Consider the following 26,051-nt stretch of genomic DNA (forward strand, 5'->3'; position numbering starts at 1 on the left):
AACTCCCTTTAGCTAAAATGGGGATACTACCTTCCAACTCCCCAAATCGGGTATATGGTCCTGCTTACTTGCAAGTGCTTTCTTGGCTTTTTGTTTGTTTTGTTTTAAATTTATTTGGGGATATTTCCCTTAGAGGGCAGAGAAGCTGGAAGATGGTCTGGATCTTATCAGCAAAGTAGGAAGTGGGTCACCAGAGCATGAAGGAGAGAGTGATGCCATAGGCCTGAGTGATCAGGAGGTTTCTGAGGGTTGGGCAAAGGATAGGGAGATGAACACAACGTGAAAAAAAGGATTTGCAAGCATCAGTGAGGACCCAGGAGAAATGAGAGGGCAAGGATGTCTGATACTGACGGAATCAGGCCTCTTGGCCGAAAAGGTGTTAGAGAAGGCGTGCTCACAATCGTCCTAGCCTAACCGCTCTCACAGGTGAGGGTAATGAGAGGCGCCACCTGGGGCTCACGCATCCCAGGAGGCTTTGGGATGGCTTGACTGCACGCTTCCGGGGTCAGGGGTCAGGGTCCGTTCGTTTCTACAAGGCTGCAACGGAGTCTCAACCCAAAGATTAGGAAGCCGGGTAAGCAGCCTGGTGCACCTTACTTGGGACTGGGGTGTGTTAGGGCCCCCGCCAGGCCGGCCCAGCCTCGGGCACCTGCCGCGCCTCGGCGTGCCAGTGGTGGTGCCGCTGGCTCCCGCCGCCGCAGGAACTTCAGGAACTTTTTTTTTTGGTAAATTGCTGCGTGAGGAGAGGCCCCGCCCTTCCGCGCCAGGCCGCCCGGCCGCCCCTACCGCGCTCCCGGCGGGTGTTGGTCGGCGTGGAGGGCCTGGAGACGGCGGCCCATGGGACCCGTGGAGCTGCCCGCCTGGCTGCAGCCCAGGTAGGGCGCTCGGCAGAGGAGGGAGAGGAGGGGGTGCGGGAGGAGGGGCCGCCGGGGTTGAGGGTGGGGAACGGGGCGGTGGGTGGTGCCGATACGGATGAGCTGGGGGAGCACCGGCCAGCGCCCGAGCAAACTTACGCCCCACACTCCCTGGGGCTCTGGACAGGTATTAGCTAATTCAGTTGTCTCGACAGCCCTAGGAGTAACTGTTATTTCCCCCATTTTATAGCTGAGGAAATGGGAAGGACGGGCTGCGTGGCCACCCTTCCTTTTGTGCGCTCTCTTGCCGTCTTTCTCTTTCTTTCTTCCCCCTCCGCCGACCTGGAGCCCTTCCCTTGACTTTCTCTACCTGCTGCAGAAACACCAATCACCTGTGTAGATTTCAGGACCCAGTTCCAGAAAAACTGATTCAGTGGTATGAGGGTAGAGCCTGGGATGTGTATGTTTAACCCACGCGCCATGTGATTCTGCTGTAGGTTTGAGGGAGGAATTCCTCTTTCCCACTCATTTAGTAGTACTTGAGTCATCTGTAGGGGTGCCCAAGTAAAATCATCAAGCTACACTGTATCTGCTTCCTAACTAATTTGCCTTATTTCCCAGAGGTTTCACATCTCCAACTAGGAGAAAAATCTTGTCTACCCTGGGCAGGGCCACTCCCACCGCTTTTCCGAACCAGTGGCAACGCTTCAAACGGTGCTTTCTCTAGCTCCCTCAAACGTGTATCTGTCAATTTTCTCTTAGTCATCTCCCCAGCAACCCATTTTAAAAGCCAGCTTGACTTCCCATATCAGGCCCAAGTGACTAAACTGCTTTCTCTGTGTGTCTGGTGAAGGAAGCTATCTGCTCTTGCAAAATATAATAGGCAGTGGTGAGACACTGTCCCCTATCACATAATGCATTCAGAAGGCAGGTGTGTCCAATGACGGAATTATCCACCACCTGGGAATGCCACCATTGCTACTCCCCTCTTGTAACTATAAACTAGTTATCAAGTTCAAGTTCTGCACTTAGCAGGGACACGTATCGACCACATCAGCCCCTCTCCGTCCATATTTTCTTTTCAAAAATATTCAAAGCCTACTTTGCAATGCTTACTTTTATCCCTTGGGGAGCAGCAAGGTTAGAGGTTTATCAAAGATGAAAGTGGATTTTGAAATAGAACCATATTTGTCTTTAAACAAACTCAGGATGGTCACTTTAACAGATAGTGTGTGCTTTCAAAATCTGATGGGGTTTAGAGGGGAAACCAAATAAAAGACTCTGATATGGAATAGTTGTCTCTTGCTTGCTCAGATTGGCCAGTAAGTTAGTGAAAAGATGTGTATAATGCTGAAAGGGTGATTATAAAGGAAGTGTTTAATATGTTTAAATGAAGTATTTTCCTGTATTTATTGTAGGTATAGGAAGAATGCCTATCTTTTCATCTACTACTTAATCCAGTTCTGTGGCCACTCATGGATAGTCACAAATATGACAGTCAGATTCTTTTCATTTGGAAAAGGTAAAAGCCCAAAACAGTTTTGGATTTTTAACTTTTCATCCTCGTTTTCATCTAGTCCTGGTTATAATAATTTTTTTAACTTCTATGAACTGCACCTAATAGCCTTCACTTCTCTAAAATGTAGTGACCGTATTTTTCAGTAAGCATGCTTTGTTCTTACTGCAAAAACCAAAACCTTTTTGGAGGAGGGGGGGAGGTAAGATGAGGGAAAGGTATGTGGCTTCCCCCCGAGTAGGCATTTGCCCTGAAAACATAGACGTGGCATTGGGGTGGTGCCATTTCACTCTTCCTTTTTGGTTCTGCACCAAACCTTAGTAGATTCGGTGTGTGTTGTGGAAATCTGTACGTTCCAGTAAAACATTTTTTGCAGAGAAATCAGGAATTAACCAATGCTTCTCTTGTTTTTTGTTTTTTTTTTTTTAATTCACGTTCTTTTATTTTATTTATTTATTTATTTATTCATGACTGTGCTGAGTCTTCGTTTCTGTGCGAGGGCTTTCTCCAGTTGCGGCAAGTGGGGACCACTCTTCATCGCGGTGTGCGGGCCTCTCACCATCGCGGCCTCTCTTGCTGCGGAGCACAGGCTCCAGACGCGCAGGCTCAGCAATTGTGGCTCACGGGCCCAGTTGCTCCGTGGCATGTGGGATCTTCCCAGACCAGGGCCCGAACCCGTGTCCCCTGCATTGGCAGGCAGACTCTCAACCACTGCGCCACCAGGGAAGCCCCCTCTTCTCTTGTTTTTTATTCCCCAGGTTTCAGATAACTGGAAAATACTAACAAATGAAAGACAAACTTTATATTCCCCAGGCTTCTATTTGGTCCCTTTAAAGGGCAATGTGTCCATAAGAAAATGACACACTTTGTAGATGACTCATCACCTATATGGGAGTTAGCATTAATGGTTTCAGTCATAAGCTTCCTCCACTTTCCTAAAAAGTAAAGATTTTAAATGCATTTCAGTTTTCCAAAAAATGAATCACTGTCATTTAACATTCTGACTGTCAAAATAACATTCTTTTCACGTTCCATCCCCACATGGGTAAGTGTCATCACAGTTTACAACTGTTGCATGACTTGACAATTTGAGCAACTGCTGGTTTCAGCTAAAAACAAACATCTAGGATATATCTGGGAAAAGTCATGCTGTGCTCATCAATTCAGACTTCTGTATAATAAGAAAATTAATCTACTTCTGTGGCACCATAAACCATTTTATGTTGCTTTTTCTTACTGCAAATCTACAGATAAATTCTTGCCTTTGTTAAGAACCTCCAAAGATACAGCCTGAGGCTTGAATTTCAACTATGAGTGTTGGGAGTCCTCAAGCAGAGGAAAACACAGGGCTTAGGAAAACTTCCCTTATATTTTTAGGAAAAAACATCACTTCTAGACCTTGGAAGTTAGCTGTGGCATTGAGGGCATATTATAGGTCATTCACAACATGAGTAACAAGGCATGAACTCTTTCTTATGCTGCCTGGCCTTTCCAGTAGGAAAAATGCCTTAGTCAGCAGTGTACTTATTTCTTAATTGTTATCCTGCCGTTATAATTATAGAAGCTACGTATTAATTAAAGAAACACAACCCATTCATATGGAAGGCAGACTGAAAAGAACTATGTGGGATTCAGTACAGTTCCTGAGTCAATGTATAAATTAAGTAGCTCAACAGCACTCAAGCACCTGGGCTAGTAACGTCTGCTACTTTCTTCCTTCAAGGAGCTGTGTGACTGATAATTCTCTTATAGCAAGTGCAGGGCCATGGATAAGAGCATGGACTGTCTGTGCCTCAGGAATCATCACGAAATGGGGATGATAATAATGTCTACCTCATATAGCTGCTGAGAAGAGACACCCTTTGTGTTTGATAAAGTATTATCATGTGAATGATCACTAGGGAGTGAAGACAACAAAGACTTCCCTAGAAGATTCTTAACGTGGCGGGATTTCATTTTAAAATTTAAACCAGCACATTTATCCTATTTAGAGGAACATTTGTTTGCCTTCCATTTCAGCTCTCTCCAAATGCAGTATTTCTTTTGGGCCCTCTGCAATGGGCCCAAGTTCCAGTGTTTAAAACTCACAGAAGTCCAGAAAGCACTAACTACATATGTATGAGCCATAAATGCTAGATACATGTAAGATGTTATTTGATATCATGGCATCATTAATCTCATTTCCATAAAGCTTCTCTGAAATCGTATTTTCTCATCTCTGTCATTTTCTTGTCAATGGACAAGGTGTGGGCACCGCAGCTTCTTTAATAAACTCACCTCCAGCCTGTTTTCACTGGTGTAGTCTAGAGTCTAGCTGTTTACTTTTATGCTGGGATTGCTTTAGGATCTCATAAATGGGGAATAAATGCTTTAGCTTTGGCCATGGAGCCTTCTTTTTCAAGTTTTAAATCCGTTCTGGAAGAGGAGCAATTAAAATGTACAATGATATAAAGTGCTTTCTTTGGTTACATAGTCTTTGTAATTTAGTAATCTATTTAGGAAATTTCTCACATGTACTATGAAAAAGGAAGTAAGGAGTCTCAACTGTATTTCAAAGTGCTTTATAGGTTTGGGTTGTGATCTATGTTTTACTTACCATGTCTGTATTTTTAATTCACTGGACACAGATTCAGTGGTTGACACTTTTTATGCAATTGGACTTGTCATGCGACTTTGCCAATCTGTTTCCCTCTTGGAGTTGCTGCACATATATGTTGGCATTGAATCAGACCATCTTCTGCCTAGGCTTCTGCAGGTAGGTTTTAATTGCATTATTTGTATTATAGAATTTGTTGCATACTTTGTTCTATTTATAGCCTCTGTTGACTTTATGGCAGTGAAAAAGCCAACCTTTGCTAATGTGCAACCCACATCACTAACAAGGAGAATTCCATAAAAAACTTACCTCATCCTAAAACATTGCACACACAGAATAGCCAGTTGGAAAACATTCAGGGAAATGATGCTTGTCGCTCTGTGCAACACTGCAGTGATCCTCTGCTGGGACGAGATTTCACATCCACTTCCCACTCTCACTATGCCACAGCCCTGAGCAGTATAGGACAGAGAGGCATAGGATTGGAGCCATTCAGACTTGGGTTTGGTGCCTGGCTCCTCTGCCTCCCACTGTGGGGTCATATTAGCCACAATCATCGGGCTGTGTAGGGAAAAGGACACCACACACATTGCCTGGAAAATAATAGATTTTCCAAAAAAAAGTCCCCTTCATCCATGTCCAGAGATTAGAATACTCCCCAGCCATTTCTTGTTCATTCTGCCACTTTTACTGAATACAATTGGAAAGGAGAGATCATTCATGTTTATGTAGTGTAGTATCTAATCATATAGACCTGGGGATTCTACAGACCTGGATTTAAATTCCAGTTCTACCTCTTAATAGCTGTATGAATTTAAACAAGTCATGTAATTGTTCTGAATCTCATTTTCTCATGTGATGTAAAAATAACACGTATCTTCTGGAATAACTGAGAAAATGGGTTGGATAAGTTTCTAGGACTTAGTTAAGAATACAATGCCCCAATGGTGAAAAACTGAAACCATTTCCTCTAAGATCAGGAACAAGACAAGGATGTCCACTCTCACCACTATTATTCAACATAGTTTTGGAAGTCCTAACCATGGCAGACAGAGAAGAAAAAGAAATAAAAGGAATCCAAATTGGAAAAGAAGAAGTAAAACAGTTACTGTTTGCAGATGACATGATACTATGCATAGAGAATCCTAAAGATGCCACCAGAAAACTACTAAAGCTAATCAATGAATTTGGTAAAGTAGCAGGATACAAAATTAGTGCACAGAAATCTCTTGCATTCCTATACACTAATGATGAAAAATCTGAAAGAGAAATTAAGGGAGCACTCCCATTTACCACTGCAACAAAAAGAATAAAATACCTAGGAATAAGCCTACCTAAGGCGACAAAAGACCTGTATGTAGAAAACTATAAGAAACTGATGAAAGAAATTAAGGATGATACAAACAGTTGGAGAGATATACCATGTTCTTGGATTGGAAGAATCAACATTGTGAAAATGACTATACTACCCAAAGCAATCTACAGATTCAATGCAATCCCTATCAAACTACCAGTGGCATTTTCCACAGAACTAGAACAAAAAATTTCACAATACGTGTGGATACACAAAAGACCCCAAATAGCCAAAGCAATCGTGAGAAAGAAAAATGGAGCTGGAGGAATCAGGCTCCCTGACTTCAGACTATACTACAAAGCTACAGTAATCAAGACAGTATGGTACTGGCACAAAAACAGAAATATAGGTCAATGGAACAGGATAGGAAGTCCAGAGATAAACCCATGCACATATGGTCACCTTATTTTTGATAAAGGAGGCAATAATATACAGTGGAGAAAAGACAGCCTCTTCAGTAAGTGCTGCTGGGAAAACTGGACAGCTACATGTAAAAGAATGAAATTAGAACCCTCCCTATCACCATACCCAAAGATAAACTCAAAATGGATTAAAGACCTAAATTTAAGGCCAGACACTATCAAACTCTTAGAGGAAAACATAGGCAGAACACTCTTATGACATAGATCACAGCAAGATCCTTTTTGACCCACCTCCTAGAGAAATGGAAATAAAAATAGAAATAAACAAATGGGACCTAATGAAACTTAAAAGCTTTTGCACAGCAAAGGAAACCATAAACAAGATGAAAAGACAACCCTTAGAATGGGAGAAAATATTTACAAATGAAGCAACTGACAAAGGATTAATCTCCAAAATTTACAAGCAGCTCATGCAGCTCAATATCAAAAAAACAAACAACGCAATCCAAAAATGGGTAGAAGACCTAAATAGACATTTCTCCAAAGAAGATATACAGATTGCCAAGAAAGACATGAAAGGATGCTCAACATCATTAATCATTAGAGAAATGCAAATCAAAACTACAATGAGATATCATCTCACACAGGTCAGAATGGCCATCATCAAAAAATCTACAAACAATAAATGCTGGAGAGGGTGTGAAGAAAAGGGAACCCTCTTGCACTGTTGGTGGGAATGTAAATTGATACAGCCACTTTGGAGAACAGTGTAGAGGTTCCTTAAAAAACTAAAAATAGAACTACCATATGACCCAGCAATCCCCCTTCTGGGCATATACCCTGAGAAAACCATAATTCAAAAAGAGTCATGTACCAAAATGTTTATTGCAGCTCTCTTTACAATAGCCAGGACATGGAAGCAACCTAAGTGTCCATCAACAGATGAATGGATAAAGAAGATGTGGCACATATATACAATGGAATATTACTCAGCCATAAGAAGAAACGAAATTGAGTTATTTGTAGTGAGGTGAATGGACCTAGAGTCTGTCATACATAGTGAAGTAAGTCAGAAAGAGAAAGACAAATACCGTATGCTAACACATGTATATGGAATCTAAAAAAAAAAAAAGGTCATGAAGAACCTAGGGGCAAGACGGGAATAAAGACGCAGACCTACTAGAGAACGGACTTGAGGATACGGGGAGGGGGAATGGTAAGCTGGGACAAAGTGAGAGAGTGGCATGGACATATATACACTACCAAACGTAAAATAGATAGCTAGTGGGAAACAGCCGCATAGCACAGGGAGATCAGCTGGTGCTTTGTGACCACCTAGAGGGGTGGGATAGGGAGGGTGGGAGAGGGGGAGACACGAGGGAAGAGATATGGGGACATAAGTATATGTATAACTGATTCACTTTGTTATAAAGCAGAAACTAACACACCATTGTAAAGCAATTATACTCCAATAAAGATGTTAAAAAAAAAAAAAAGAATACAATACCTGGTTGCTATTGCTGTTATTTTAGGTATCATTTGTCTCTAGCCCTAGATGACCATTGTTCCTTTTAAAGGCAGGTTGAAGGAAGGTGGGAAAGTCACTGGTAGATATTTAGTATACGAAATCATTGCTGAATTAAGGCAAGAAAAACAAAAAAGTGGTATTTTCCATAAGGAGAGATAAGGGTTAAGTGACTATATGAGCATATGTTTAAAATTTACAGAAAAGGTATTTGCATGAGTTTAATTTTAACTATTTGCAAAATAAATTGGAAAAATGGATAACAAAATGTGACCAATTTGCATTGTAAAAATATTTGAAATATCAGAATCTGATTGTATTGCCAGCACCTAGCAAAGTGCTTATAACAGAAACATACACCTTAAATTTTGTTGATTGAAGGAGTGGCATAGATCCTTGTATTAAAATTTGCTTAAAATACCATGAAAGTTTAAAAGATGAAAATTGGAGTATAAACTTGAGGAGCCTATCAAGAACTCAGCATTGCAAGTTCATGGGAGATTTTAAATTTTGCTTATTCAGTAAAAGTAGAGAAATAGTATTCATTAGGATGAAGACATTTTCAGTGTTGACATATCAAATGTAAAATAAAAATTGGGGCAATATTTAGAGTACAAACTAGTAACAGAGTAGTCAGCTAGCCAAGACCTAGATGGAAATGCCTTAAATGTATTTCCTTACAAAATAAAAAGGGGTACACATCTGTTCCAGTAGCAACATATTATTTAGGAAAAGATTTATTGGTATTTATTATTTGTTAACAACTAAGATGCATATAGCATCGTCTAATGCTAATTTTAGAGAACAGAATTAACAACCCAGGTTAAATGAAAGTTGTATTCTGTCATATGGAATTATTTTGCTTGGAGTATGATCAAATTTATCTGAATCTAAGTCATGTTTTCTTTTGGCATACTTTTTTGGATTTTGTACTTTTTTAGGCTAAATTGGATAATATTAATTTTATGGTAAAACAGCAGTTTCAAAGTTAACAGTAGTGTTATTTTAGTTATTTCCAAAGAAGGAAATGCAAGTGAGAAACAGGACAGTTAAATTTGTAAGAAAGAAGAGCATCTTGAATATGTCTAGGAAATATGCATATATTTTATGCTTTCTGAAAGTATGTAGGCTTATCCAAAAATAGAAAGTATTACACAACTTAGAAATCTGATTTCTTGCAGTCCTAGAAATTCCAGAATATTTAAGTGTGATTTTAATCACTATTAATTGAAACTGTAGTGGCTTATGGAAGTATGATCACTGTAATCAGAATATATCCTGGTTTGGTAATTAAAAAATAATGACAAGTATACACTGACACTTTTTATTTAAAGGTGAGGTGGCAAAGTCTACTGTTGATGGGGCTCAAATGATTTTTAAGTTTGTGTTGTCAGGAGCAATCAGGGATCATCATAACAGTGAAGACAATTACCATTCTCATCCTGGGCTGATTATTGTTAATTTTTGTTGTGGTGTTTGGCTTCCTCTTTTTATCTCTTTGAGATTTTACCTGTCCTCTGTTTCTTTTATTCATTTACTATCTTTTCTATGGTTTTCAGAATGGACATAGTATTGTAAAAAGCTTCAAGAACACAGCATCAGGTCCAAAGTTTCATTTTCTGCCCCCTTCTTTTATTAGAATTCTGCAGATAATTAGAAGAATTCCCTCATTATGAGATGACTCTGAGGCCCCTGACTTCAAAATAACCAAACAAGTCTAAAGTTGTGTAATTATTCTTGGTTTTCCTGTTTCCCCACTTTTAAGTGAAGAAACTAGTTAAGAATGTGGCTAATCATAGCTGATTGCATATAGTATCTGGAAAAATGCATGGTGTCTAGCTGCTTTCAAGTAGGTTGAAAAACAAGTCCGCTCATTTGTGATGTTATTTTGACATTACCTTTGTGAGATTGCTAAGTCACAACGGAATTCTCTTTTTTGGGAACTGGTCTTCCAAAATATCAAGATAAGTAATTCCCAAAAGCAGTAGGAACTCTTAGCTAGTTGAGCAATTAGAATCACATGTATCAAATGACGGTGGTGTGTGTTTAGGAGGGTATGTTTGTTTTCTGTGTTTTCTTCTGTACATTTTTAAATGTTTTATACACATCTTTATTTTGACAGGGAAAAGCCACTTGATTTTCTAATATTACAATTGCTAAAAGAAAGGGGGGGGACCCACTGACAAGACTATAATAAGTTAACACAGAGATGTATAGTTTATGTATTTTTTAAAGATACAATTTAGAGAAGAAGGGCAAAACGATAACATAAATAGTTGTTTATATACATCCATTTTTGGAAACAATTACATGCCAATTAAAATTATATCAGGAAATAAAGTAAACTTTTGGTATTTTTTGATTTATAAAATGGGAAAGTAAAAAAGGTCCAAAAGTAGAATATAACTATAATTAAAAGTGATAGGTGAAAACTCGGCATCTCTCCTCTCTAACACCTTGCTCCCAAATGAGCTTGCGTATTTTATTCGCTTGATTTTTTAAAAAAAGTTGAATTGGGAAACTATTTTAGTATATTTAATCAAAACAACTTGCTTTTATGGAGCGGAAATACCACCAACCCTGAAATACTGATTTTGAAGGGCTTTCTTCTGGCTTCGCTTGTGCAGAAGCCCGAGAAAGGGTTTTATTGATATAGCTTTAGTATGTTTCAACTCAAGGAGAGGGGAGAATATCCACAAAACTAACCTTTGTATTATGACATTAGGCTGATGTGCCTTTAGGAAACCCTCAGAGTTATCCACTTTACTCCTTTACCTTTTGAGAAATGCTTGAAATGCAAAGACTTCATACATAACTGAATTAAAATGGCTAAATTCTGCCTCCTTACCTTTGCATCCCAATAAACATCGCTGCACATGTCTTCATTTTACACAATTTTTTAAATCTATAAATCAAAACACTGGGAGTTATTACCCCCAAATTATCATGCCTACAGAACTTCCATTTGTGAGCCCAAATTGCCAGAACAATTTTTATTTTTACCGATATCACATCCTATTTCTGATAAGGACAAGCAGGGGTCTGCTTGCCAAAAATCATTCCAAAGATTTCACAGTCACAGATTCATAAGAACAAATATGAAGGATATACCCAAGGAGAGTGTCTTAAAATAAACCATTTTAGGAAAACAGCAGAGTTTCACCCTAATTTCTTTTAATCCATGACACAGGTGCTTCTTTGCATTGCTAGATTTAATTATTTTTTTTCCATAAAGTCATATAGATTTTCTCTCCAGTTTTGAGCTGGGAACAGGTTTATATTGTTAGAGATAAAACTGTACTGTGGATAGTATTGTGCTATGAGATTCCCAAAACTTTGATGCTTCCTGAGAATGAGTTATTCACTCTGTACATAATGAATTATTACGTACAATTCACTCTGTACGTAAGATTTTCGATTTTTCTGGTATTTTTTGCATTTGATCAGTGGAGTTCTTTGGTGTGATAGTTATAAAGCAATATTTACAGTATAATTTTAAAGATGCTGAGATTAACTTTTTTATTCACTGATAGTCTTGATTATATAGAAAAATGTATTTTCCTGTAAATATACTAATCACTACATTAAATTATGCTTATTTTTATCTCCAGCATAATTACTTAACACAAAAGTTAAATAACTTATCCACGTTCACATAAACTGTAAATGGTGGAGCAAAAATTTGGATTTGGGCTAGTTTTCCTGAACACTCAACTATTATGCTACATTTGTTTACAGTGTCTATCTCACAAACTAGGACATAAATACCATGAGGGTTGGGACTTGGTCTTGTTCAGGGTGTTATACACCCCGGAATTCAGAATAGTGCACTCAATAAATATCTATTGATTGATGAATAAGTAAAAATATATAAATAGTATTTAGATGCTTTTGTCTTACAGAAGAATGTGGTGATTTGAATATTTAAGAGTATGTTTCTGAAGTTCTCAACAAAAGTTTACAGGATTTAAAATAGTTTGGGTTATCCTTTTAGTAATATAATAGTCTTTGAGGGTAAAACTAATTTATTTTTAAGATTGTAGAAATTCTCTCTATAGTTGCAGTATGATTTTTTACTCCTTCAGTAGTTTATAACTAATTTGCTAGATGCCATTTATAAAGTAACAGTTTTAGTCATTGCTTAATCTGGAGTTCAGGATTCCCAAATAGAACATAAAAATGCAAAATATTTTTATTTTGTAGTTACCAAATTTTTGAGTTAACCGCATTACCACTATGTTTAATTTGGCCTAAGTTACAGTGTTTTTACTGTGCTTTTATTCTGCCTGTTAGAGTTGCACTAAACATTACAAGACCATTCATTAGTAATGGTCATGTCTCATAGGATTTGTTTAAAATGACAAAGTGCTAAGTTTTCCCAAGTGTAAAGCTCCAAATAACTGGGCAAACTATTATATGTAAAGAAAAGTAATAAATTTTAAAAGTCTATTCTTCAAAATTATTTTGGCGTTGATTTAGAAAATCAAGTAAGTTCTTGTTTTAAGGTTTAACTTTTCAGGAGAGGCTTTTTTTTTTTTGAGAATAGACTATAACATAGACATTACGCGAGGGTGTAGCCCATAAAATAACAAAGGCGAAAATGTCTTAGTGTTTCAGAACAAGGAATTTAGAATGACATTGTCTAGACTTTGATTCCATATCTATAGGCAAGTCACTTTCACTTTGTAAAATGCCGTGTCCTTTGTAAAAGGCAGATAATAACAATAGCACTTCTTAGGGTCGTTATGGAGATTAAATGAGATGATGTGTGTTTGGAACCTGGCACAAAGTAACTAATAAATATTGGCTTTTTACCAATTTAAGAATATCGCCTCCTAAATTCTCCCATTGTATTGCCATTGAATGGTCAAGTTAGAGTTAAATAACCATCAGATAATTTGTTAATTAGACTGACATCGTATGGGGGGAGGGCCTTCACATACCTTCCTGTATGTATGTGGTTGTGTTTTGGGGCGTATGCTGATTGCTGATTTCTCTGCAATCAGGTTACCGTCACTAACATGCCACAGTCCCTCACGTGATGATTTTAAACAGAGTGAGTTTCTTTGTGCAGCTCCAGTCTCTCTCTTTTAGGAGAGTTTTCCCTCCCTACTCATCAGTTGAGGGGCAGCCTGACATCAGGGATTGCCTACAACTCTGGAAACCAGGAGACTTGGGATATATATGTTTCCAGGTCTGCCACTAGTTTGGGCACATCACTTAATTTCTCTGGTTCCCAGTTTCCTTATTTGTAAAAAGGTGGGGTTGGACAAGTATCTAGCAGGGCCCTTAGAGAGCCATCTTATCAAAAGGTAGCTTATGTTCTCTCTTTCATTAGTCAGCCATGTAATTAGAAATATGTGTGTATGCATTCATGTGTGTATCTCCTGAGATTTTTGTCAAAAATTAGACAGTTTTCCTAATTAGCAGGCACTGATCAAATGTAGGATTAGGCAGTGCCTAAATACTTGTTTGCTGCTAAGATCTTGTATCCGAAGGCTGCCGGGTGTCATAGCGGCAAGCTTGGATCATTCAGTAATTATCATTGCAGTTAAGTCTAATTCTTTATATAAATATGGTTAAATCAAGAAACTAGGGCATTGTAAAGAAAGACTGACAGAAGAAAAACAGCCATGTAGGTAGCTTCCATTGATTGACTAAGGTTTGAATCATATCTAATTTCCTTAGCCAAGCAAGGGCCCTCTTGACTCACCAATGTGGTTATAAACACACTGATACAGCTTCTACATGTGGATTTCTGATCATGTGGCCCAGTGTTGGCAAATACTGGATTTCTCTGCACTAGGTGATTTTCCAGGACTAACACTATGATTCTAAGTCATAGGTTATCCCAGTCTTTAGTCCTTGATCCACTTTAAAAATAAAGACAGCTATTGAAAAATACAAAGCAGCCCTCGTCTTTCTTTTATCACTAATATGCTCCCTCAATCTCAGGTATATTTTCCTTCGACCATTGTGAGGAAAGTAAAATGTTCTATTAAAAACAAACAAAAAATGCAGAGTGTACAAAGTATATTAATATGGCATAAGAAGGCACATTATATTTAGATTGGAAAGAGGAATGTGTATTTTGAGGTCAGTAACTGGAGCTGAGCCATAAGTGTGTGCATTCTTAATGATTTATAGATGCTTACTGACTTGGAAAAATATGAATTTGTTGAATGCTTTTCATTTTCCACTAGCTTATGTGGGTTAGGATTATATTATTTCGCTTCCGCTTTCTCCCACCTTCCACCCACCCCCAGCAAAAAAACCAAAAAACAAAGCAAACCCCCCCAAAACCTCCAAAACTACGGGGGCTTCCCTGTTGGATGAAATGGAAATTTCTCAGCTTGTCATTCAAAACTCTTCACATCCCAGCCCCCAACACATTTTCAATTTTATCTCCTAGGATTCCCTTCTGTGCACATCCTCTCTAGCCCCCAGGGGTTCTCCTTACTCCCCAGCACACCGTGTGTTTTCACACCTCTGCCTCTTTGCTCAGGCTGCTCCCTTGGCCTAGGATGCCCATTCTCCTATCCAGTCTACCTGACAAACCCCTGTCCATTCCTCAAGATCCAACTGAAATGTTGCCTCCATAAATCTCTCTGCATCTTTTTCTCAGACAGGTATCTCCCTCCCCTGTGCTCCCATATATAGCCCTTTAAATGACAGCATTATTCACACTGTGTTATAGTTACTGCCCCACATTCTCCTACCATTGCTACCCTGTGTAGCAAGGACCATACTTTCATTATATATGTAGTCTTAGCATCTGATACATAGTGGACACTCAATAAAAGCTTGTCAAAGTGAGTAAAAACCATGTGTGCATGTATCACAAGAAGGGACATGCCCTGATTCAGATGAAATATGTTATCTTTTTATTCATTACATATAATTTGGAGAATGCAGAAAAACAAATAGGAGGAAATGACATTCATCTGTAACCCTGCTCCCTCAGAGATCATGTTAACTGTGTAGTATATATATTTATAGTTAAAGTATACTTTTAAGAGGAACTCTGGTTTTTAAAATTAGAAAATTACCTACCTGCTTAACAGATGATCCTAATTCTTGACTTTGCTATTTCTTTATTAGCTCACTGAGAGAATAATCATCCTCTTTGTGGTGATCACCAGTCAAGAGGAAGTCCAAGAGAAATACGTGGTGTGTGTTTTATTCATCTTTTGGAATCTATTGGATATGGTTAGGTAAGGAGGCAAAATAATCTCTTAAAACAAAGCCAAATTGCTTTCTACAGTGAAGCCAGTAATAGCTGCTTACATTTGGTTACTCTGAATGAGAGAGAAATACAAAACCCCTTTTCATATTATTTTATCTTGATATGGAAATGTATTTTTAGTGCTTTCCGTAATGGGCATTTCAAAGATAATGGAAACCTACCATGGTATCAAGAACAAATCATTGCATCAGGTTCCCAGCAGAAGACTTGGCATACACCAATTTGGAATAAACCTTGCAGCTGTTGCTAATGAAAGGCGTTCTTTGCAATTGCTCTGGTATGTGTTACTTTAATAAGCAAAGCAAGACTTTTATTCTATCATAGTCACAATTTACAAAGTTGGTTTCTTAGAATTCAAGAATATTTTCAATATAGGGCCTTATCTCTCTGGGGAAAAAACACACCTCCACAAACATATTTGTATACAATTCCAGCGGGTTCAAATAACTGAAGTTCTTTCATGGACTCACTGGGAATCCTTGGACCTCAGGTTAAGAACCCTTGCTCCAGATGGTGTTATGTTTCCTTCTAATTCTAAAACTTTGTGTGTTATCTCTGCTAGCAATGGTGTAAAATTGCTGAGCCCTTTGCCCAGTGGCTCACTTTGGAGAGGCTCCTAACTGCTACTTCAAGCTCTCACAAATGAGAACTGTCCCTCCTGCTTGAAAAAGCTGGATGTGGATGGGTAACAAAAGAACCCTAGCATTTTAGCTGAGGTTATATAAATTCTTTATTATATTGTCAATAACTTGGCTAGTTAAGATATTCTAAGTAGAATGAATTTAATGAAATATTTTGTTGAATTAAAGTGACTATAATTCTTTGTTATATACAACTTAGTTATTTCTCACTTTTAACTGAAAGATTTGTGGACTTGGGGCAAACTTCAGGGAGTTTTGTAGCCCATGACTTTCTGTTTATGAGGCATGGGGCCTCACCTGGGACTGTCGCTTTCTGATGTTTCATTCTCTGGTATGCCCAGCTCTTTCAGTGTCGATTCAGTCTCAGATAAGCTCAGTAGACCCATTAAAGAACAAAGTGGTTTTGGCATTGAGAGTGGTATTGTGATGTGATGGAAAGACTTTTGGACATAGAAGTGGAAGATCTCAGGATGAACCTCACCTCCACTGCTTACCTGCTGTATGATCTTGGGCAAATCACACAACCTTAAAAATAACAGCAATGCGATAATTCATGGACCTTAATATTTACCCTTTTAAAGTATAAAATTTGTCGATTTTAGTGTATTCAAAGACATGTGTAACCATCACCACTATCTAACTTGAGAACATTTTCATCACCCCCAAAAGAAGCCCCAAATCCATTAGCAGTCTCACCTAATTCCCTTTTCCTCCCAGCCCTGGCAACCACTAACATACTGTCTGTATGGATTTGCCTATTCTGGACATTTCATATAAATGGAATCATATAATGTGTGCCTTTTGTGACTGGGTTCTTTCGCTTAGCATAACGTTTTCAAGGTTTGTCCATGTTTTAACAGGTATCAGTATTTTATTTCTTTTTATGGCTGAATAATATTCCATTATATTGATATACCAATTTTTATTTATTCATTTATCAGTTGATGGACATTTGGGTTGTTTCTACTTTTTGGTCAGGAGGAATGCTGCTGTGAACATCCATGTACAAGCTTTTGTGTGCACATATGTTTTCATTTCTCTTAACTTAGGAGTGAAATTCCTAAGTACTGAACCTTTTTAAAACTCATTTTTTTCCTCTGTAAAATGGGGGCAGAATTATCTTCCCAATTAACCCTAGAATGACTTTTTGAAAAGCAACTTCCTCAACCTGATAAAAGCATCTGTGAAAACTCCACAGCTAACATGATGGTTAATGATGAAAGACTGATCTTTCTTGCAAAGATCAGGAACAAGACAACAATGTCTACTCTTGCCTCTTCTACTCAACATTGTACTGGAAGTTCCAGGCATGGCAGTTAGGCAAAAAAATGATGTAAAAGCATCCACATTGGAAAGGAAGCAGTAAAATTATCTCTACTGGCAGAACACATGATCTTGTATATAAAAAATCATAAGGAATTCACTAAAAAATATTAGAATAAGCTAGTTCAGCAAAGTTGTAGAATACAAAATTAATATACAGTTGACCCTTGAACAACGTAAGGGTTGGGGTGCTGACCCTCCGCACAGTTGAAAATCCACATATAACTTATAGTTGGCCCTTTGTATACAGGGTTCCTCTGTATCTTAGGTTCTGCATCTGGATTCAACCAACCCCAGATAGTGTAGTACTGTAGTATTTACTATTGAAAAAAATCTGCATATAAGTGAACCCGCTTAGTTCAAACCTGTGTTGTTCAAGGGTCAGCTGTACAAAAATTAATTGTATTCTGCACATTTGCAATGGCCTATCCTAAAATAAAATTAAGAAAACAAAACATCAAAAAATAAAGTACTTAGACATAAATTTAGCAAAAGATGGGCAGAACTTGTACACTAAAAACTATAAAACATTGTGCAGAGAAATTAAGATCTAAATAAATGGAAAGATATTCCGTGTTTATAGGTTGAAGACAATGTTTTTAAGATGGAACACTCCTCAAGTTGATCTACAGATTCAATGCAATGCCTATCAGAATCCCAGCTGGCTTCTTTGCAGGAGTTGAGAAGCTGATTCTAAAACTCATATGGAAACCCAAGGAACCCAGAGTAGCCAAAACAATCTCAAAAAAGAAGAACATAGTTGGAAGATTCACACTTCCCAATTTCAAAACTTATTACAAAGCAACCAAAGTTGCACACATCAAGAGTGTGATAACGGACATAAGGATATATCGTGGAATAGAATTGACAGTCCAGATATAAACTCTCAAATTTATGGTCAATTGATTTTTGACAGGATGCCAAGGTCATTAAATGGGGAAAAATAGTCTTTTGGTCAAATGGTGCTGGGACAGCTGGATATCCACATGCAAAAGAATGAATTTGGTCCTTTACTTTGCACCATACAAAAATTAACTAAATGGATTGAAAACCTAAATGGAAGAGCTAAAACTATAAAACTCTTAGAAGAAACATAGGGGTAAATGTTTTTGATCTTGGATTTGACAATGGATTTTTAGATTTAATACCAAAAACACAAGCAACAACAACAACAAAAAGAGACACATTGGGGCTTCCCTGGTGGCGCAGTGGTTGAGAATCTGCCTGCTAATGCAGGGGACACGGGTTCGAGCCCTGGTCTGGGAAGATCCCACATGCTGCGGAGCAACTACGCCCGTGAGCCACAATTACTGAGCCTGCGCGTCTGGAGCCTGTGCTCCGCAACAAGAGAGGCCGCTACAGTGAGAGGCCCGCGCACCGTGATGAAGAGTGGCCCCCACTTGTCACAACTAGAGAAAGCCCTCGCACAGAAACGAAGACCCAACACAGCCATAAATGAATGAATAAATAAATAAATGAATAAATAAAAATTAAAAAAAAAAAAGAAAACCTAACTTAAAAAAAAAAAAAAAAGAGACACATTGGACTTCATCAGAAGTGATTTTTAAACATATGAAAAGATTCTTACCTACTCTTGTAATAAGAGAAAAAAAATCAAAGTAGTGAGATACCATTTTTCCCTTATATTGGTAAAGAACAAAAAGTTTGATAACATGCTATGTTTGGTGAGTGCTTGCACTGCTGATGTATATTATATATAGTATATATACACATAGCTAAGTATATGCAAAAATATTTTGGAAAGAATATATGAGAAATTGGCATTGGTCATTGACTCTGAGGAGTGGAATTAGGGTCCTGGAATGAGAGAAAGATTTACTTTTCTGCATTCATGTTTTCAAGGTTTTGAATTTTGTTTTGCCATATGTATGCACTGCCTTTTCCAGTAGTTCTAAGTATGGTCCTTGGACCAGTGGTATCAGCGTCACCTGGAACTTGTTTGTAATACAAATTCTCAGGTCCTCTGAATCAGACACTCTGGAGATAGGGCCTAACAATTTGTGCTTTAGCAAGCCCTCTGAGTGATTCTGATGTATGCTTAAGCTTGAGAAATGAAAAGATTTTGACTCCTTCATCTATTACATCATAAAGGCAGGTTTAAAACCGCCTCCTATACCCAAAACAAGCTCCTAAGGTCAGTTCTTTAATTATTCACACAAGATGGTACATATTTTTTTTTATTTTTTAAATTCATTACCTAGATATTTACAAGTCTGTCTGTCTTAAAAACTTAGCCTCTGTATAAAATGGGCTTGGCTTCTGAGTGAAATTGAAGTCACTATTTGAGGAAACTTGTAACTGTAATTTGCTGGGAGATAAGAGTTACATTTTTCTTTCTTCCCTCTATAATTATCCATGATCCACCCCATAAGACAAGCCAGACTGACATGGTTCTTCTCTCTCCATTTTTTACCTCTTCTCCTGCTTACATTACAGGAAATAAAGTAAGGAATTTGCGTACTCTCCAGTTTTATCTGTGTATTCAATTACACAGTAAGGTATTTTCTTCTCCTGCTATTTCCCAGACATCAGCAGCAAATGATGTTTATGAACAAACTTGTCTCCTTTCAGGTACACTTACAGCATGTTATCAGTCATTGGAATATCCTATGCTGTCTTGACATGGCTCAGTCAAACACTATGGATGCCGATTTATCCTTTGTGTGTTCTCGCTGAAGGTAAGAAAAGAGTGACTTTTCTGTACTGCTTACTGACAAAAGCAATCCTGTTATAATGATTCACAAAACTTTTTGATGATTAAGTTACTATTTTTGCTACTGTTCAGCTGACTCAGTGTTATCTTTCCTGGCATACTTCCCTTGATGCAAAGAAGCAAAACATTAAAAAGTAAAGTTACGGGGGAAGCAGCTCTGCACAGTAGACAAAATATTGGATGAGGAATGAGGACATCTGAGGGCCTTTAACTTCATTAACTTGCTGAGTTTGGGTAAATCATTTAACCTCTCTAAGTCTGTTTACTCATCCAAAGGGGATTTAACATTTAGTGACTCAGTGATTATTTGTAATGCATAGAAATTCAGTTCCCCCTTGGCTGGACTAGCCTTCCCACTTACCATCTACCATGCTGCCTACTCTCTGCCAGTGACAGTTAACTCTACCTTTAGACGAGTCATTAGTTTCTAAATTGAGGGAAGCGTTCCTCAATTTCCTCATCAGCATTAATTCCCCCAATGAATCTCTTTTGTAAGACCTATCTTAGTTGTAATTAGACATTTGTGTGATTCTTTGATTAATGTCTATTTCCCTGTCTAGCCTCTAAGCTCCATGGGGATCTGGAGTTGTCTTTGTTTCTTTCTTCCTTTGTCTTATGCACCCAGTATACATGCTCAATAAACAATTAATCATTAAATACAATGTGAAGTAGGCTAATTACTTAGCCAAAATGTAAACCTAAAGCTTAAAATCAAATAATTAAAAGCATCAGTTTGCAAAGAGCTTGAGGATATTTGGGGAATATTTGCTTCCCTCTGTAATGGATTTAGCAGACTGGTAGGGAACTCTGAAACAGACATGATAAAAGTTTTTGAAAACCGAAGGCATAAAGAAATTAAGAGAGCACATGTTAAGTAACTAAGGGAAAACATACAGAAATATTTAACAGAAAATGATGGTGACTTTGGCAATAATTATAAAGTATATATGATATAACCACACGTTGTCTATCTATCAGTGAGCAGAGAAAAGGAGCTTATATTATAGTAAATCACATTAGATATAATTTAAAGATCTGTTTTGTTTCCAAACAGACTATGCCAAAAGAATCTAGGGAATAATCTTCTTGAAAACCATAAAAAATGCATTGGCCATTTATTTGAGAACAAAATCCATCACTCATTGAAACGTTTATTTATTAAGTACATTCATTTGTTAGATAATATGAAAAATACTATAAAGAATATATAAAGGAATAAAGTAGAAATATGACTAATATTTTCCTAAAAATAGGGATGAATAAATATATAGGAAACTTTTTTTTTTATTCTATAATTGTAAGCATTCTCCTTTCTTAGGAAAGCCATGTTTATATATAGTTGCCATAAAATGCATATTCTTTTATTAAAATTAGATTCATAAACTTATTCTTGCAATTAAAAAACAAAGTATATCCAGAAAAATTTTGAAAGCACATATAACAAAATATCAATAATGATTAATTCTGGGTGGTAGAGCATAGTAATTTTTTTTTTTTAATTTTTATTTATTATTTATTTATTATGTTTATTTTTGGCCGTGTTGGGTCTTCGTTTCTGTGCGAGGGCTTTCTCCAGTTGCGGCGAGTGGGGGCCACTCTTCATCGCGGTGCGCGGGCCTGTCACTATCGCGGCCTCTCTTGTTGCGGAGCAGAGGCTCCAGACGCTCAGGCTCAGTAGTTGTGGCTCACGGGCCCAGTTGCTCCGCGGCATGTGGGATCTTCCCAGACCAGGGCTCGAACCCGTGTCCCCTGCATTGGCAGGCAGATTCTCAACCACTGCGCCACCAGGGAAGCCCAAGCATAGTAATTTTATCTTTATATATTTCTATATATTTCAAATGTCCCAAAGTATAAAAACATGTAGTTAAGAAAACCTGCTTGACTTTTGATAATTCTAATACCTTTTAATAACTATAGTTTCCCATCTGATAATATAAGACAAAAACCAAGTTCATATTCATAATCAAATCAACTATACTAATAAAATGCCAGAGACTTAGGTGCTGCCCATGGAAATCTTAGATGGCATGCTTTAGTGTCTGTCAGTTGCAGACTCTGTGCCGATTCCACTCTCTGGCTCTAACAGCTGTGGGCGCCTGAGTTTTCCTCTGTCTTTTTAAAAAAGGCAAATAAAAAATAATAATTTTAGACTCACAGTAAGTTGCAAAAACAGTGCATTGTTCCCATGTACCTTCACTCAGCTTACCCTGATGAGAACATCTTATATAACCATAGTACATTATCATTTTATTCCATGAAATGTTATACAAAAAGTCTATACATGGACACAATTTCATAGAATGTCCATCTCTTTTTATTTGACATGAGCCTCCTCCCTCAAAATAATTTAGGCCAGCATTTCTCACACGATTCCTCAGAATTTGTATTAAGTACTGCTGGGATGGGGAGGAATAAAGAGCTATCCCAAGACCAGTTAAGCTGAGGAAATGGGTGAAACCAGTTTCTTTATTGCAGAACTTGACAGACTCTCTGCTATACCAATGTGTGTTATGAAACTCCAAGAGGAGAATATATGAAGCATTTTCCATGTTCATTCGTCTGTAACCCCTACTTGTGGCTAAGAGGACAGGTATTTTGAGATACAATTTTCTGTACTAACTACTATGTATAAAATAAATAAGCTACAAGGATATATTATACAGCACAGGGAATGTAGCAGATATTTTATATTAACTATAAGTGGAGTATAGCCTTTAAAAATTGTGAATCACTCTGTTGTACACCGGAAGCTTATATTGTACATCAACTATACCTCAATAAAAAAAGAAACACTGTAAACTATTTTTGTGTAGGCATAATAAAGTAAAAAATGGACAAAATTCAACAAATCACACTGCTATAATGGCCTTGCCAATCTGATCAGCGGATTTCTATATCAAACTATAGCTTTGGCAAAAGGATTCAACAATTATCACAAAATGGTCGTTATCAAATTCGGAATATCCTTCAACTATGCATACATATATACATATCCCTGTAGCAAGTTAAGGAGGGAAACCTTCATGATTCCTTTTTTCTTTAAACAGCATTTGCCATCTATCAGTCACTGCCTTATTTTGAATCATTTGGCACTTACTCCACAAAGCTGCCCTTTGACTTATCCATCTATTTCCCATATGTGCTGAAAATATATCTCATGATGCTCTTTATAGGTAAGTGGCTTTTCTGTTTTGTTTTGTTTTTGTATTCTTTCTGTGCTTTTTGGTTTGTGCTGCCATCTACCTTAGTAGAAAGGTCTGTAAACATGGGAGAGATGGAAAAAGAAGGCTGACATGACGAACTAGACCTTGTTAGTAAAGTATTTAGAAGTTATAATGCTTTTTGCAGGTCATCATGAGATCAAATATATCACTGTTTGCACTGTATGAACAAGAACAGTTTTACTAGTAGAAAATGTAACTGCTTTGTGTATGAAATATAAAAGTTTTCACCACAAACACAAGCATCTACAAAGAAAATCTAGATGTCAAACTAAGTCAACTTGGCTATTTCTGGATTTCCCATTTATATCTGTTTTGTTTCCTGTTTGTTTGCCCTTATGTGCTAGCATTTCCTAGCAGGCAAGTGGGAGTAGGTGCTAAAGGCTCAAGAAAAATATATAGGACAAAAACTTACAGTTGAGAAAATCTAATCAATTAATTAATTTGTCCAGGAAATTGGGAAACAGACTTCTGTTGTTAAATTTTAGTTTCTCCAGCTCTAACCTTCACAAATCCTTAAGATAATTATTACCTCTAGAAGATAACAACTATCAGGTATGTAAGAACAACACATGAGAAGACAAATGTAAAACTTTAGGGGAAATGGAGAGAGCTAAAGAAAAGTTCCTTCCCTGCAATAAACAGAACAGTAAGATGGAGGAGTTTGCTTTACTTCCCCTTCTGCAGAAAATCTGGACTCTTTAAGTATTCCTTCTTTGAGTCTCCTTTGCAAGTGTCTTCTCCCTGGACTCCAGGCAGCACTCTATATTTCAAAACCATGGTTCTTTCCACAGAGATGGTTAATCAGTCTTAATTTTTGCCATTTCTTTCTCCACATCAGGTATGTATTTTACCTATAGTCATCTTTACTCAGAAAGAAGAGACATCCTCAGAGTCTTTCCCATTAAAAAGAAGAAAATGTGAAGCACGGCACTCTGATGTGACATAAGAAAGGAGAGGCTGTGGATTCAGCTGCAGTAAACACAACACAGGTGGAAAAATACCTAGTATTTCATAAAAATCCATGACATGCAATAATTGCTCTCCTCCCCAAAACTCTTGACATATACAGCAGTCTGTGTTTCTCACATGTTGTTTTTAGTGTGTATACTCTTCACGACCTGTTTCACCAAAGCTGTGAATTTTACACAGGATAAGTTTATATTGTGTGAAGCCTGATTATTTTCCTGTAAGGTTAATGAGAAATAAGATTTTAACTGGAGTAGATTGTGTTAAACTAAGAAACCAAAGTTGCTAACCTAAATTACATCTATTTACATATATTTCTTTTCACTTCTGAGTTCCCAAGTAGCAACTGATCTGTGGGAGGGGAGTGATGTGTAATATGTTCTGTATTTTTCTAGAATAACCTATTTTATAGACAGATGTCACTGTCCCCAGAGTTAACACCCACCTTAAACATTAGACACACTTAGAAAATGAAACATTTTTCCAAACCCTGAAAGAGTATTTGTTAATATTACACAAGTTATTTAGACTTTGATGGCTTAAAAGAGGACCCTGAGGAAAACAGAATAGACCTTCGTTTTCACAAATAATGCCCCATATTCCTTTTTTAAAAAATCTAATCAAGCCATATACATACCTTAAAGGAGATAAAAGGTACAAAAATATAGTAAATCATTTAAATAAGGCAAGAAAATTGAGAACCAGTGATGCTTCAGATTATTTATTACTGAATTATTATTGCTAATTGCTATAAATCATATATGTCATCACTTATACTTTTGAAAAATGCTCCATTCTTTGAAGTTCTAAAATATATGTGAATAATTGACTAATAGAATAATTTCTGTACCTTCAGTATATCATTCACTTTTCTTGAGAGAATTATAGAATCTTATTATCCAATAACTATATAAAAAGGGTACTAAATATTTTGTGACAGTAAGAACCAGGTAATGGAAATGTAATTATAAAAGATGGATAATCTTATTCCCACTAAATAAAACATATGAAAAGAAACAATTGAGTATTAATAAAGGTAGTTGATATCTTTATAAAGTTAATATATTTGGAATTTTAAAATAAGTATTAAAATTATCCTTTTAAGAAGCTGTACATTTTATTTTGCTTTTGTTTTTATTGAAGTATAGTTGACTTACAATATTATGTTAGTTCAAGTGTACAGCATAGTGATTCAGTATTTTTGCAGATTATACGCCATTATAGGTTGTTATAAGATAATGGGTATAATTCCCTGTGCAATAGAGTATATCCTTGTTGCTTAACTATTTTATACATAGTAGTTTGTATCTGTTAATCCCATACCCTTAATTTGTCCCTTCCTCCATCCCTCTCCTCTTTGGTAACCACAAGTTTGTTTTCTGTGTCTGTTAGTCTATTTCTGTTTTGCATATACATTCATTTGTATTATTTGTTAGATTCCACATATAAGTGATATCATAGTGTTTGTTTTTCTCTGTCTGACTTACTTCAGTAAGTATAATATTCTCCAGGTCCATCCACGTTGCTGCAAGTGGTAGAATTTCATTCTTTTATGGTTAAGTAATTGTCCATTTTATATGTATAGTGCATCTTCTTAATCATCTGTTGATGGGCATTTGGGTTGCTTCCATGTCTTGACTATTGTAAATAGTGCTGCCTGCTATGAACATTGGGGTGCATGTATTTTTTCGAATTAGTGTGTTCGTTTTT

The 26,051-nt window shown here is 37.2% G+C and overlaps 1 protein-coding gene across 1 annotated transcript; it reads left to right on the forward strand.

Annotated features, from left to right (window-relative positions):
• The first annotated feature begins 527 nt into the window (after positions 1–527).
• HACD4 (3-hydroxyacyl-CoA dehydratase 4) lies at positions 528–25,454 on the forward strand. The gene is made up of 7 exons (XM_007176808.3): positions 528–875; positions 2,273–2,376; positions 4,998–5,125; positions 15,309–15,421; positions 20,010–20,116; positions 23,199–23,324; positions 24,214–25,454. Exons 1-7 carry the CDS (start codon positions 838–840, stop codon positions 24,294–24,296), a joined length of 699 nt encoding a protein of 232 aa, XP_007176870.1. The 5' UTR covers positions 528–837; the 3' UTR covers positions 24,297–25,454.
• Positions 25,455–26,051: the final 597 nt, after the last annotated feature.

The sequence above is a fragment of the Balaenoptera acutorostrata genome, chromosome 6 (assembly GCF_949987535.1).
Source record: "Balaenoptera acutorostrata chromosome 6, mBalAcu1.1, whole genome shotgun sequence".
NCBI lineage: Eukaryota > Metazoa > Chordata > Mammalia > Artiodactyla > Balaenopteridae > Balaenoptera > Balaenoptera acutorostrata.

What these genes read in the sequence shown, in the direction of transcription:
- HACD4 (XM_007176808.3), top strand. Translation starts at nt 838, where the DNA reads ATGGGACCCGTGGAGCTGCCCGCCTGGCTGCAGCCCAG. An exon ending in AATCTATTGGATATGGTTAG is followed by an intron (nt 15,422 to 20,009) that starts GTAAGGAGGCAA and finishes GTCTCCTTTCAG; the next exon opens with GTACACTTACAGCATGTTAT. An exon ending in TTTGTGTGTTCTCGCTGAAG is followed by an intron (nt 20,117 to 23,198) that starts GTAAGAAAAGAG and finishes TTCTTTAAACAG; the next exon opens with CATTTGCCATCTATCAGTCA.